General features: G+C 37.3%; 1 protein-coding gene across 1 annotated transcript in view; it reads right to left on the bottom strand.

The window, feature by feature from the left end:
• The window catches only part of LOC104760834 (transcription factor bHLH78-like), a 12,421-nt gene extending 11,569 nt beyond the window's left edge, over positions 1-852 (bottom strand). The window contains exon 1 of the mRNA XM_019239981.1: positions 17-852. Within this exon, the coding sequence (XP_019095526.1) occupies positions 17-518 (502 nt within the window). The 5' untranslated portion in view covers positions 519-852. The remainder of the gene's footprint in view (positions 1-16) is intronic.

Raw genomic sequence — 12,313 nt, 5'->3', positions numbered from 1 at the left:
TTAAAGCTCCGGCTACCAAAGCAAGAGAATCTCGCAGCTCTCTCCGCAAAACCCGGATCCGCTGAGAATTCAGTCAACGGCGTCGTTCTGTTCATCATTATATGAGAATTCGAATTCGACGGCGGCGGTGGAGAGCTCATCGGAGTTGCGTAACACAAGGCGGACCTAGACATCGGAGTTGTTCCTCCGTAGATCTCACGGGAGCTGTTGTGATTCCCTATGTTACCAAGCTTACCAATGAGCTCTCTGATGATAAAACCATCACCGCCACCACCACCGCAACCGCCTGAGAAGTTTGAGTTTGTCGGCGTCGGTGATGAGACTAATGAGCTCAAAGCAGAGTCAAAGATGCTCTGTTGTTGTTGTTGGTCCGTTGACTTTTCCCATAGAAAAGAAGAATCTTGTTGTGGATTTGGATCCATTAAAGCCCAATTAAGCATCATCGCCGATGAAGAAGACGGTGGCTCGAACTCCGACGGTGGTGGGAACTCTGTGTTCATAAACAACTCGTTCTCCATTAGGAATTGAAAAAAAAAAGAAAGAAAAGGAGATGTAGTAATAGTAAGATCCTAAATTACGTAGAAAATAGTCAAATTCACATCAAAGAAAGAGATTTATGAGTTTTGGAGTGTGTCGGAGGAGAAAGAAGAGAAACGTAAAATGGTAGGGGCAATTGCTTAAATGGTCGCTAAACTTGGTTTATATAGTTTGTTTAGATGAAAACATTATATTATGTTTTTGTTTTTATAATCATAAATCATTTAATGAAATTATAATTAACAAAAACAATTAGTATCATTTTGTGTGTTGCACCGTAACGGCCGGAGATTAGGAGTTGTTTGCCGGGTCTTTGACGTTGAGAGATATGTTTTGCTAATAAATATGTAATTGTTTTTACAATTTCGACGTTAACATTATTCTACATGAATGTCAAAGTTTAGTATTTTTTGTTTTATGTGGACTCATTTTTAAAATTATCTAATGAAGAAAGGTCTACGACATGCTAATTAAATACCAGGTATGGGATAGATCTTGATCATACAACTAGTAGTGCTCATCGGCGAGTGTTCTTTCTAATCATATAATATATAACATGGTCAAAATATCTCTCGTGTTTTAGCCTCAAGCAGAAGGTTAAAAACTCACTTACCATTATTCGTCTAAACTATATTATATAAAATGGTAAGTGAGTTTTTAACCTTGGTGATCATTTTAATAATAATGTATTATTAAAGTTCAACCAAAAAAGGTTTAAATTACTAGTAGAAATACGGGTTATATAATAAAAAAATTATTTTGATTTTTGTTCTAATATATATTAAACATTGAGCATCTTTTATAATAGAGTTATTTTTTTTGATTGTTTGTAAATACTTTGATTTTGTAATGTTACTAAGAAAGTAAGAAGTAGATACATAGTGATTTTTAACAAAAAAAAAAAAAAGATACATAGTGATTTAGTATGATTTAGATAATTCACATATACAATTACGTATTCTATACACCCTTTACAAAACTACTTATACAATATTGAGTCCTTGACCAAGAACAAAACAACGTTACTCGTTCCCTACTACACAAAATTATTTGAAAAATGTAAAGAAAAATCAAAATTCAAGTGGTCATGATATGCAGTGAGAAAATATATCTATTATCTGATAATGTCAACCGAATTTCCATTTTGAGCATCGATCGACGTCAAGGATGAGTATTAATCGATGCAACTGTGTGGTTTGCACTCGACTTACTTTCAATGTCATTCGATATGGTTTAAGAGGAGAACCTTAGGGCTTTTTTATAAAAGGAAAGTCCTAGAGTGTGGTTTAGCCGTTTGTCGTTTCTAAAAATTAAGTAAAAGAGAAATCTCTGTAAAATCATTCTATTAGTTTTCTGTGCCGATTTCTGGGAGGATATATGATCTGTCCATGGGAGTAAAGATCTGAGGCAAGAGGCGACATAGAAGCGGTTAGTGGTGTGATTTTCATCTTGGTTGTGTCAGAATCATCTTGTTAAGAGGTGAGTGCGGACCACGGCTTATCTAAGCGAGAAGATGTGTGTTTTTGGGTGATTGATTGCTTATGTGTTTGTTTGTGCTTGGTTGTCGTGGTGGTTATGGCCTGTTGAGGTCGGGGATTTGGCATCACAGACGATGTGGCGTTGGTTGAAGCCAGGAGATCGCGTTTGGCGATGATTCGCATGACTGCATCGATCTGTGCAAGGATTGCGTCGGTGGATGTAGTTAGGGATTTGGAGGAGACGCGAGGTTGCATTGATCGACGTAAAGGCAATGCATCAATCGATGCATAGTGTGTGTCGGTTGATGCGAAGGCATTGCATCGATCAATGCAAGAGGTGTGTCGGTCGACGCATGGTCGATCGTGATGACGACGAGTATTGTATGACACATGTGTTCAAAGTTGTCTAGTTTGCTTGCTTTTTTGTATTGTTTGTGTTTGTCTTTTCGCTTGTGTGTATAGTTCAGTAGATTGGAGGATCACCTCACTGAGTATTTCTGGTAATACTCATGCATCTCATTGTATTTGTGGAGCAGGTAAAGCGAAAGTGTGATCGTGGAATCAAGGCAATGAAGAGGAAGATGTTCTAGTGGTTGGACCATGCATATGGCTTCTGTTAGGTTGGTAGATTCAGGTCACGAGAATGTTGCTAGGTTGCTGGTTTAATGCTTTATGACCTCGTTGGTTGATTTATCACTAGTTTATGTTAGAATGATAATTGGTTAATTGGTTATTCATTATTAGAGTTATTTGTTGGGTCGCGAAGTGGGACATCTGCCATCTAGTGAAGGCTGAGCATTAGGTTCTGAGCGGCTTGTTGTAAAGTTCCATTTTTGAGTGCAATTGGGACATCATCACAATGGAATTCGTGGTAGGATTACCTGAGCTTTGTAGAGTTTGCTTACAACAACAACTACCAGGCGAGTATCAGGATGGCTCCTTGTAAGATGTTGTATGTGAGGCCATATCGTACACCGTAATGCTGGACTCGGGTGGGGGAGAGAAGCATATATGGTGCGGATTTTGTTCAGGAGACCCTAGAGAAGATCCGAGTTCTGAAGCTGAACATGAAGGAGGCTCAGGATCGACAGAGGAGTTATGCTGATAATAGGAGGAAAGATCTTGAGTTTCAGGTTGGTGATAGAGTGTACCTCAAGATGGCTATATTGCGGGGTCCAAAAAGTTCAATGGCAAAGACTAATCTGAGTCTGAGGCACATGGGTCCGTTTAGAGTGGTTGAGCGGGTGAGACCAGTTGTATATAGGCTTGAGTTGCTTGATGTTATGCGTGTGTTCTACAAGGTCTTTCATTTGTCGATGTTGCAGAAGTGTTTTCACAGAGAAGATCAGTTGTTGGCTAAGATTCCTGTAGATCTTCAGTCAAACATGACTTTGGAGGCGAGACCAATGTGGGTGCTCTAGAGGGGGATCAAAGAACTTTGGAGGAAGAAGGTTCCTTTGATGAGAGTCATATGGGACTATGATGGTGTAGAAGAGAAGACTTGGGAGCCAGAGGCGAGGATGAAGACAAGATTCAAGAAGTGGTTCGAGAAGCAAGTCGATGCTTGAGATTGCCTATTTTGGGCTACATTTTGCGTTTTAGCTTTGTGCGTTTGTATCTTATTCTCATTATGTATTTTTTCTTGGAGTTGTAATGATTATGACATTTAATGATTAATAATAAGATGAGTATTTTTTGGATTTGACTTGCATTTGCATGAGAAAGGAAATACTGTTGTGATTTCTAAAAGTTGAAAGTTACCAAAAGTGGAAATTTTATAAAAATGATGAGTTTTATGTGAGTTAGAATTTGTCCATTTTTAGTGGTTGTGGGCCTTGGTGACACTTATGTTGCCTTTGTGGCGGGCTATTTAGCCAATTGTGTGGCTTTATGGTGGGCTCTGTAGCCAATTGTGTGGTCTTTGTGGCGGGCTCTTTAGCCTATTGTATGACCTTTGTGGTGGGTTGTTTAGCTAATGTTGCATATTTAGATGGTCATTCGGGATGTGTAGCATGTTTAGGCGGTCTGTTGGGATGTATGGTCATTTTGACGATCCTTCGGAATGTCTTGCCTGTTTAGATGGTCTTTCGGGACGTTTGGTCGTCATGACGATCCTTCAGAATATGTGGTCCTCGTGATGGACCTTCATGATGTGTGGCCTTGGTGACAGTCCTTGTTAGAAAAAAATTTTGGCCTTAGTGGCGGTCCTCTTTAGGACATTTGTTTGGCCTTGGTGGCGGTCCTTTTTAGGACATTTGTTTGGTCTTGGTGGCGATCTTGTTTGGGACATTTGTTGGCCTTAGTGGCGGCCTTTGTGGCATTTTTATGATCCTTATGTGGTCATGAGGTATTCAAGTGCGGGAATATGTGGTTGGTAGGATATTGTGATGTTTTACGCGAGCCACAAGAGAGAGACCTTTTTAGGAGATATGGCTCAAACATGTTCAGAATTGTTTACTCTAAGGACAGTTGATCTTGAACGACTCTTTTGGAGAACTTTAGTTCTCCTAGTACCGTCATATTTGGAGACTTTGTGGCTTGAGAGTATGACTAGTATATCAACTTTGGATGACGATCTGGGGGCAAGTAGTAGGGTGGCAACCCTAGAGACGAATATTAGACTTCCTTTATAGATTATAGCTTTTGGACTTAGGCCCGATGATGAGCCAACATTGTGGCATGCAGGCTAAGACCTGTTGAGCAGCCAATAAAAACTCAAATTTGTGACCTATGAGTAAGGCAAGTCCAAAAGTCGAGAGCAAATAATGTTTGAAGCGTGAGTCTATCGCCTGGAGGTGACTTTTATAGTTTTGGTTAGTGGAGGTGCGGTTCATGGAGACGGTTGCACGGGAGTCCTTGGCCGATGGTTGTTCGAGATTCGAAGACGAATTTGTGTTGGTGGGGGAGAATTGTAACACCCGCGAACCCAATTTCCGGTTTGAGCATCGATTAATGCCAAGGATGGGCATGGATTGATGAAACTGTGTGGTTTGCACTTGAGTTACTTTCACTGTCTCTGGTTCGACGCGTTTTAAAAGGAGAACTCTAGGACTCGCTTATTAAAGGAAGTTCGACGTCTTAGAGTGTGGTTTAGCCGTTTGTCGTTTCTGAAATTTGAGAGAAAGGGAAATCTCTGTAAAATCATTATGTGAGCCTTCTGTGAGTGGGAGTGAAAATCTGAGGCAAGAGGCGAGAGAGAAGCGTTTGGTGGTGTGATTTTTGATGTGGTTGTTTTAGAATTGTCTTCTTTATGAGGTGGGTATGGGACAATGACTTATCTAAGCGATTAGATGTGTGTTTTTGTGTATTTTTGGGTAATTGATTACATGTGTGCTTGTTTTTGCGTGGTTGTCGTGGAGGTTATGGCCTGTTGAGGTCGGATTTGGTATCATGGACGACATTGTGTCGGTTGGAGCCAAGAGATGTCGAGAGAGATCGTGTTCGGCGATGATTCACGCGACTGCATCGATCGATGATTGTGTCGGTCGATGCAGTTAGGGATTCAGAGGAGACGTGAGGTTATGTTGATCGATGCAAGGAGTGTGTCAGTTGACGCAAAGACGATATGTCGATCGATGGAAGGCGTACGTCGAACAATGCGAAGGTATGCATTGATCGATGCAAGAGGTGTGTCGATCGATGTAAGGTCTATCGTGACGACAAGGAGGTTCGATACTTGTGTTCAGAGTTGTCTGGTACGCTTGCTTTTGTGCATTGTTTGTGTTTGTTTTTTCGCTTGTGTGTATAGCCCAGTAGATGGGTGGATCGCCTCACTGGGTATATCTTGTAATACTCACGCATCTCATTGTTTTTGTAGTGCAGGTAAAACGAAAGTGTGATCGTGGAATCAATAAAATGAAAAGGAGGATGTTTTAGTAGCTTGTTTGATATATGTATGAATTTTGTTAGGTTGCTAGAGTCAAGTCATTAAAATATTGCTAAATTTTGGTTTAATGCTTTATAACCTTGTTGGTTGATTTATTACTAGTTTATGTTAGAATGATAATTAGTTAATTGATTATTCATTATTGGAGTTATTTGTTAGTTAATTGATGGTTTATTATTTCTGATGTTTGTATTAAATGTTGCTAGATTGTTAATAATTATGGAATCACTAGTTAACTAAATACTATATTTAAAAGAAAAAAAATTGGGTCATTTCAATTAGAGAAAAAGAGATAAAAGAAAAATATGTACACTCTTTACAAAAACACATTCTTTTAGAAAGCAGTGATCTATTAGAAAAATGCATCATATATCATGTATATAAGTTACATATGGTGAAAATTGAAAAATGTATTGATAAAGAGAGGTGTGTAAATTAACGAGAATTTTTTTTTATGAGGTGTGTGAATTATTCTATGTATAATATGTCCAACTTGGGCGCAGATCCATCCCCTTTAGTCATTGTTTATAGATCCGAACTTATTAAATTGGACAAAATGAAAAGATGAAATAATCAATTATATAACTGTGCTCCTTACAGATAGCAGCTACGTTTATAGGTTAGAGGTTAACAAGAAGAACAAGTAATAACACAAAGGAACATATATAATAGACTTTTCTTATTATCTTTACGAAATTAATTGTGGTTACGTTGGATATACAAATTGTTTACATCTAGGAAACTCATTGATTGAATATTTGTCTAACGAGTTACGACTCATGTTAATATATGAGAAAATTAAAGAAATTAGGTTTGTTAAAGTAAAGTTTGAAAATTGCATTGGGGGTTAAGGTCTTTGGACAAGATTAACAACAATGCGCTGTAGCAATATTTGAGGTAAAGAAAAAAAGCAGAAAACATAAATTTTAAAATTATAAAGATGATGATATGTATAAACTTTTGATAATTTAATGATAAAAAAAAATTAAAATACAGTATTCTTCGAAATAGTCGATCAATTAAAGTTGTTGACAAAAAAAGAATTGAATGAAAAATCTAAAACTATACTACAATTATAATTGACGAAAAATGCATAATTAAAGTAAAAATATTACAAAAACGTATAACATAATAGCAGTCCCTCCATGCGTAGCACGAATTTAATTTACTCTGTTTTTGGATATTTTTGTGATTGTAGAAATTATTTGTTTTTATTTGTTTACTGAGTAATGATTATTAGTTAATACAATATTAGTTAAATAAAAATATTATGTGAGATTTGAGATATGAGGGTTAGTAAAATGTGTATCTTTTTATTTATAATAAAAATTGTAGTTAAAAGCATATCAAAAATTATTATTTAATTGGGTAAAAAATACACTAATTTTTATATCAATTTTTATTGGTCAAAATATTAAAACAGCATGGATAAAATTGGAATATTCACCAAACATTTTTATTGAAAACAAACTAAACCGACAACTAAATCAAAACGGAGGGAGTATTTCATTGTTATAGGAGTCACATAAACTATGTGAGAGTTATAGATATGAAATCATTACATATTAATATGTTTTCTTATATATGTAATATTTCTAAATGTTATTATTAATTATTGATTGCATTATTATAAACACTATGAAAGTTACAAAAATAAGAGTTAGTACAAAATATTGGTTTGATGGGATGGAATAGAAAAGTGAATAAAAATGTGCCAGGTTTATAAAATACATTATTGTGAATTTATAACTAAAAATGTCTATTGTTTAAATATATTCAATTCTCATTTAGTTATTTATAGTTTTTTTTTTATTAAAATAGACTTTAGTTTATTTTAAATGGATTGAAAATGAAATAATTAATGTAATATCAAGATCATGTGAATTATTTATATTAAGGTTGGAAATAAAACTGCCATTTATTACTCGACATTATATATATATATATATATATATATGTATATTATAATCTTATATCTTTAAAGTATTTAATCATCAAATTATTTGTTAAGAGAAATTTTTTTTATGTAAAATCAATTGAATAAATTTGTTACACTAAAAATTTAAAGAAACAAAATGACGCTTGTGAAAGAAGAGAGCATCAAATGACAACCTTTTAGAGCTTGCCAAAAAAAAACCTTACTTTATTATAAGATGATATAATATAGTACGGCTTCTTTCAATTCTTACTCTAAGAATCTGACGCATGTGTCATTTTTTAAAACTTAATCAAATCATTATCTATTTTAATTGTATGTAATTATATCATTATATATGAAAATTCTTTTAAAATCAAATACACATGCAATTATTTATTTTCTTTTATAAATGTTTTAAAATGATTGCATAAATCATCAAAAGATGAACAATAGTAAAGATAATTTGCATTTTTTGAAAAAAAATTCAAGACTTAGTAAGATAATATTTTTGGCGCCGTTGCCGGGGAGTAACTAGCTGCCCATTGAATTTGATAAGAACTCTCGTCTAAGACACTTTGAATTTTTCTTTTGAATTTTTCGATTTTAGTTTTAATTTTCTTGTTTTTCGATAACGTCTATTTTCCCTTTTAGTTTCTGTTTTTTAATTTTGTAGTGCATGACTAGGAGTCAACCCTCCGGAATCGTATCTCCAATTCAAGACATTGATCGACTAGAACGTGAAATAAGAAAACTTCGAAGACATCAACTCATGGACGAAGAAAGGAACCAGGACCAAGGCTTCCTTAACCTCAACCAACCGCTGATACCTCCTGCCCTCAACGAGCAAGGAGAAACGATTCTTGCACAAGGTGGCAATCCCAACCTTGTAGTCGTTGATCCGCAACTCGACCCTGAAGGTGGCCGAGACTATCAACAAGCTCCTCGTTATGCTAATCCTCTAGGCGTGGGAGACAACCTCGATGTTCCTCCTCACCAGCCTGCTCTCATCGTTAATCCACCACTTCCTCAAGTTGGCGGAAGACAACCTGCTTATGTGTACCCTCTAAGACGTGCTGCACCCAACCATACCATAGCCGATTATGATGCTCCTAACCAATTCGTTCAAGACCGCTCTGCTATCCTCATCCTCCAAGACGTGATTACGTGATTAAACCTCAAATTATTGGTTTGGTGAAACAAAATCAGTTCCATGGCCTTTCTACTGAACATCCGATGGACCACATTGATCTCTTTGAAGAAATCTGCTCTACAACAAGAACCAATGGAATTCCCGAAGATTACTTGAAGTGTAAGCTTTTTCCTTTCTCTCTAGCCGACAAGGCTCATAGATGGTTAAAGTCTTTACCTCCTGGATCGATTACTAGCTGGGAAGAATGCAAGTCAGCCTTTCTTAGCCACTTCTACACCAAGTCTAGATCCAACTCTCTTCGCAACAAGCTGTAAAGTTTTCAACAAGGACCGATCGAAATTTTTTATGAAGCATGGGAACGTTTCAAGGACTATGAACGTGACTGCCCCATCATGGTTTTGCTCAAGGTAACCTCTTAAGTACCTTCTATAGAGGATTACACCCTAAGTATCAACTATCACTCGACAACCTTTCTGCAAGTAGTAGCAACACTTGCACCAATTTTGATAGAACCATCTGTTCTAGCAATTCCGACTCTAAGGAGATTGCTGACCTCAAGAACATGATGAACCAACTTCTTAGGAACCAACAACGTGGAGTAAACTCTTGTGAGACTATTAACAATGGGAACATGGAGCCTTTTCAAGAAGATTCTTATGACCAAGAAGAAGAAGTCAACTATGTTGGTGCTCAAGGATACTACCAAAACCGAGGGTACAACAACAACTTCAACAACAATTTTAGAAACACTTCTAACCTTTCTTATAGGAACCCAAATGTGGAGAATTCCCAAGATCAGAATTATCCTTAGCAAGCTAACCGCTTTCAAGGCAACAACTTTGGTGGAAACAACAACAACAACTTTCAGCCGCGAGCCCAATTCAACAACAACAAGTCGCCTTTCCAATCCAGACCAGCCCAGGCGCCTACCTCTCAAGCTGATGCCAACGTCGACATTAAGATGCAAGAACTCCTTGTTGCTTTTCAAAAGCAATCAAGAGAGATCAACTCAAGGATGGACAACATCTATACCGAACTGAACGGGAAGTTTGAAAGCATTTCTATCCATGTCAAGAAGCTTGAAACTCAAGTTGCTCAAACCACTAATGTTGTTCCATGCCAAGTTGGTGTACTTCCGGGAAAACCCGAAGAGAATCCTAAAGGATATTGCAATGCTATTTCAGCCGTACCAGCCCTCACTTACCGTGACGCCAAGCCTATGGTACCACTCTTTGACTCTTATGAAGATGTTATTCGTATGACATGTTCATTTGATGAAGAAACCGCTAGCCACTACCCCTTAAGGAGACTACCTAAAGCTGAAGACCCATGACGCTTTGTTTGCTCATGCTCCATAACAGGCATTGAATTCTCTAACTCTCTTTGTGATTCTGGTGCTAATGTTAATGTTATGTCAAGAAGTGTAGCCGATACACTGGGATTGCGAGACATATCTCCATCCAACCTCAGTTTAGTCTTTGGAGACTCATCACAAAAGGTTCCCGACGGATCTTTTCGAGACCTACAACTTGTAGTAGGATATTGCATAGTCCCTACCGATTTTCACATTCTAGATATGGAAGACAAGACAGAGAGACCATTAATTTTAGGAAGACCATTCCTAGCTACTGTTGGAGCTATCATAAACCACAAGTCAAAGAGGAAAATATTTGCTAACATCAACTAGAAGAAGTCATATCCGACTATCTCCAAGCCGAAGCCACGGCCGACCTACTCACTACATGAAGAGCCGATGGACCCTAACATAGACAAGATGAAGCAATTCGACCAAGGAACATCCACAAGTACCAACAACCTGCTACCCAAGCCACCTAAACCGCCTAATCCACCACAAATTTCCAAGATCAAGATCATAGATCCTCCTGAGCTAAGTAGAGAGAGCAAGGAACAGATCCAAGAAATGATAAAGCATACTAAAGAAGTTCTTCTTCATGCAAAAGTTTTTGAAACTTCTGCAAAAGGACAACTTGTTATTGAAGCTGGACTAGACTATCAAGATATAAAAGGAGCCGAAGGAGCATTGATTCCCAAAGATGACTTTTCTCAAGCCTAACTTGGCTGCCACCGTCGAGCCAACGACGTTAAACAAGTGCGCTTCTTGGGAGGCAACCCAAGCTAGTAAGTATTTATTTTTAGAATTTATTTTACTTTTCATATTTTTGCATTTTAGTTTCAGGTTTATAAAAAAAAACACAAAAAACACAAAAAAATAGAAAATAGAAAAGCCAAAAAGAAGGAAGAAGAAGGTCCATGGATTGGCAACACACCATGACTAGTGGCAAGAACCACCTACTGACCGGCCATGTTCAACTTGACCGATGTATGCCGAAGGCGACGGATCATCACCATCCTTGAGTGATCAATGCCGAGAGTCCCCACCAGCCGTACCACTTGTAGCCGATGCCATGTCCCGTGTACCATGACCGTACCTGCTGCTTACGTCCGCGACCATTCATCTATGTGCCGCGAGACAACTCCAAACCACCACCATCCTCACCACCTACTATCACCATTCTTTTTACTTAGGTATGTTTTTATTATTTTAATTTCTCATTATTATTGACGGTTTTAGGTTTTTGTTTCAAGGAGGATGCATTTAGAGATATATCAAATAGAATTCGATTGGACTTAGCCTAGTTCAAACTCGATGTCAAGCAACCAAAGGAAGTACAAACGGTTAGTCACCACATTTTCATTACCACAGCCGAACTCTAGACTATTTTGGGCAACCATAAAATGTCTAAGAGTCGACACAAACATCATTTCATCAAGGTGACATTGTTCTTAAACCCTAAACTTTTCCTTATGATTTTTAATCCTCATCTCTTTCTTTTTTTTTTTTTCCACCGAGGACGGTGTGATTTAAGTCTGGGGGAAGGATATTCCATCCTATACTAATGCTACTTTCTATTTTGTTGACTTGAGACCTTTTTCCACTTTTTACATCAATAATTTTGAAGTTTTTATCGAGTCACATTTTTTTTTATTGAGTCAATACTAGTAGGGGACTATGATCTTATTCTAAAGGTTTATTTGATTTGGATTAACACTCTTATGACTCTTGATTATGCTTGACAACAGAACCAAAGTTTGGAATGACTGTGAGCCGACTCAACAATCCCCCAAGTCCCTATTCGATGAATATTCAGATGATCTAACATTGTCTCTAACTTTTATACGACCTAAACCGGACTTAATTATCAAGCCATGGGAATTGCTATACATTGGACTAGATCTCTACATTCAAGCCACACAAGACATTGCAGTTCTTCAAATGTATGGTCCCCTCTCTCTTCCCTTCAATACTAAAAAAAAAAAAAGAG

The sequence above is a fragment of the Camelina sativa genome, chromosome 18, assembly GCF_000633955.1.
Source record: "Camelina sativa cultivar DH55 chromosome 18, Cs, whole genome shotgun sequence".
NCBI lineage: Eukaryota > Viridiplantae > Streptophyta > Magnoliopsida > Brassicales > Brassicaceae > Camelina > Camelina sativa.
The sequence above is the reverse complement of the archived record's forward strand: the minus strand, read 5'-3'. Positions and strand labels throughout refer to the sequence as shown.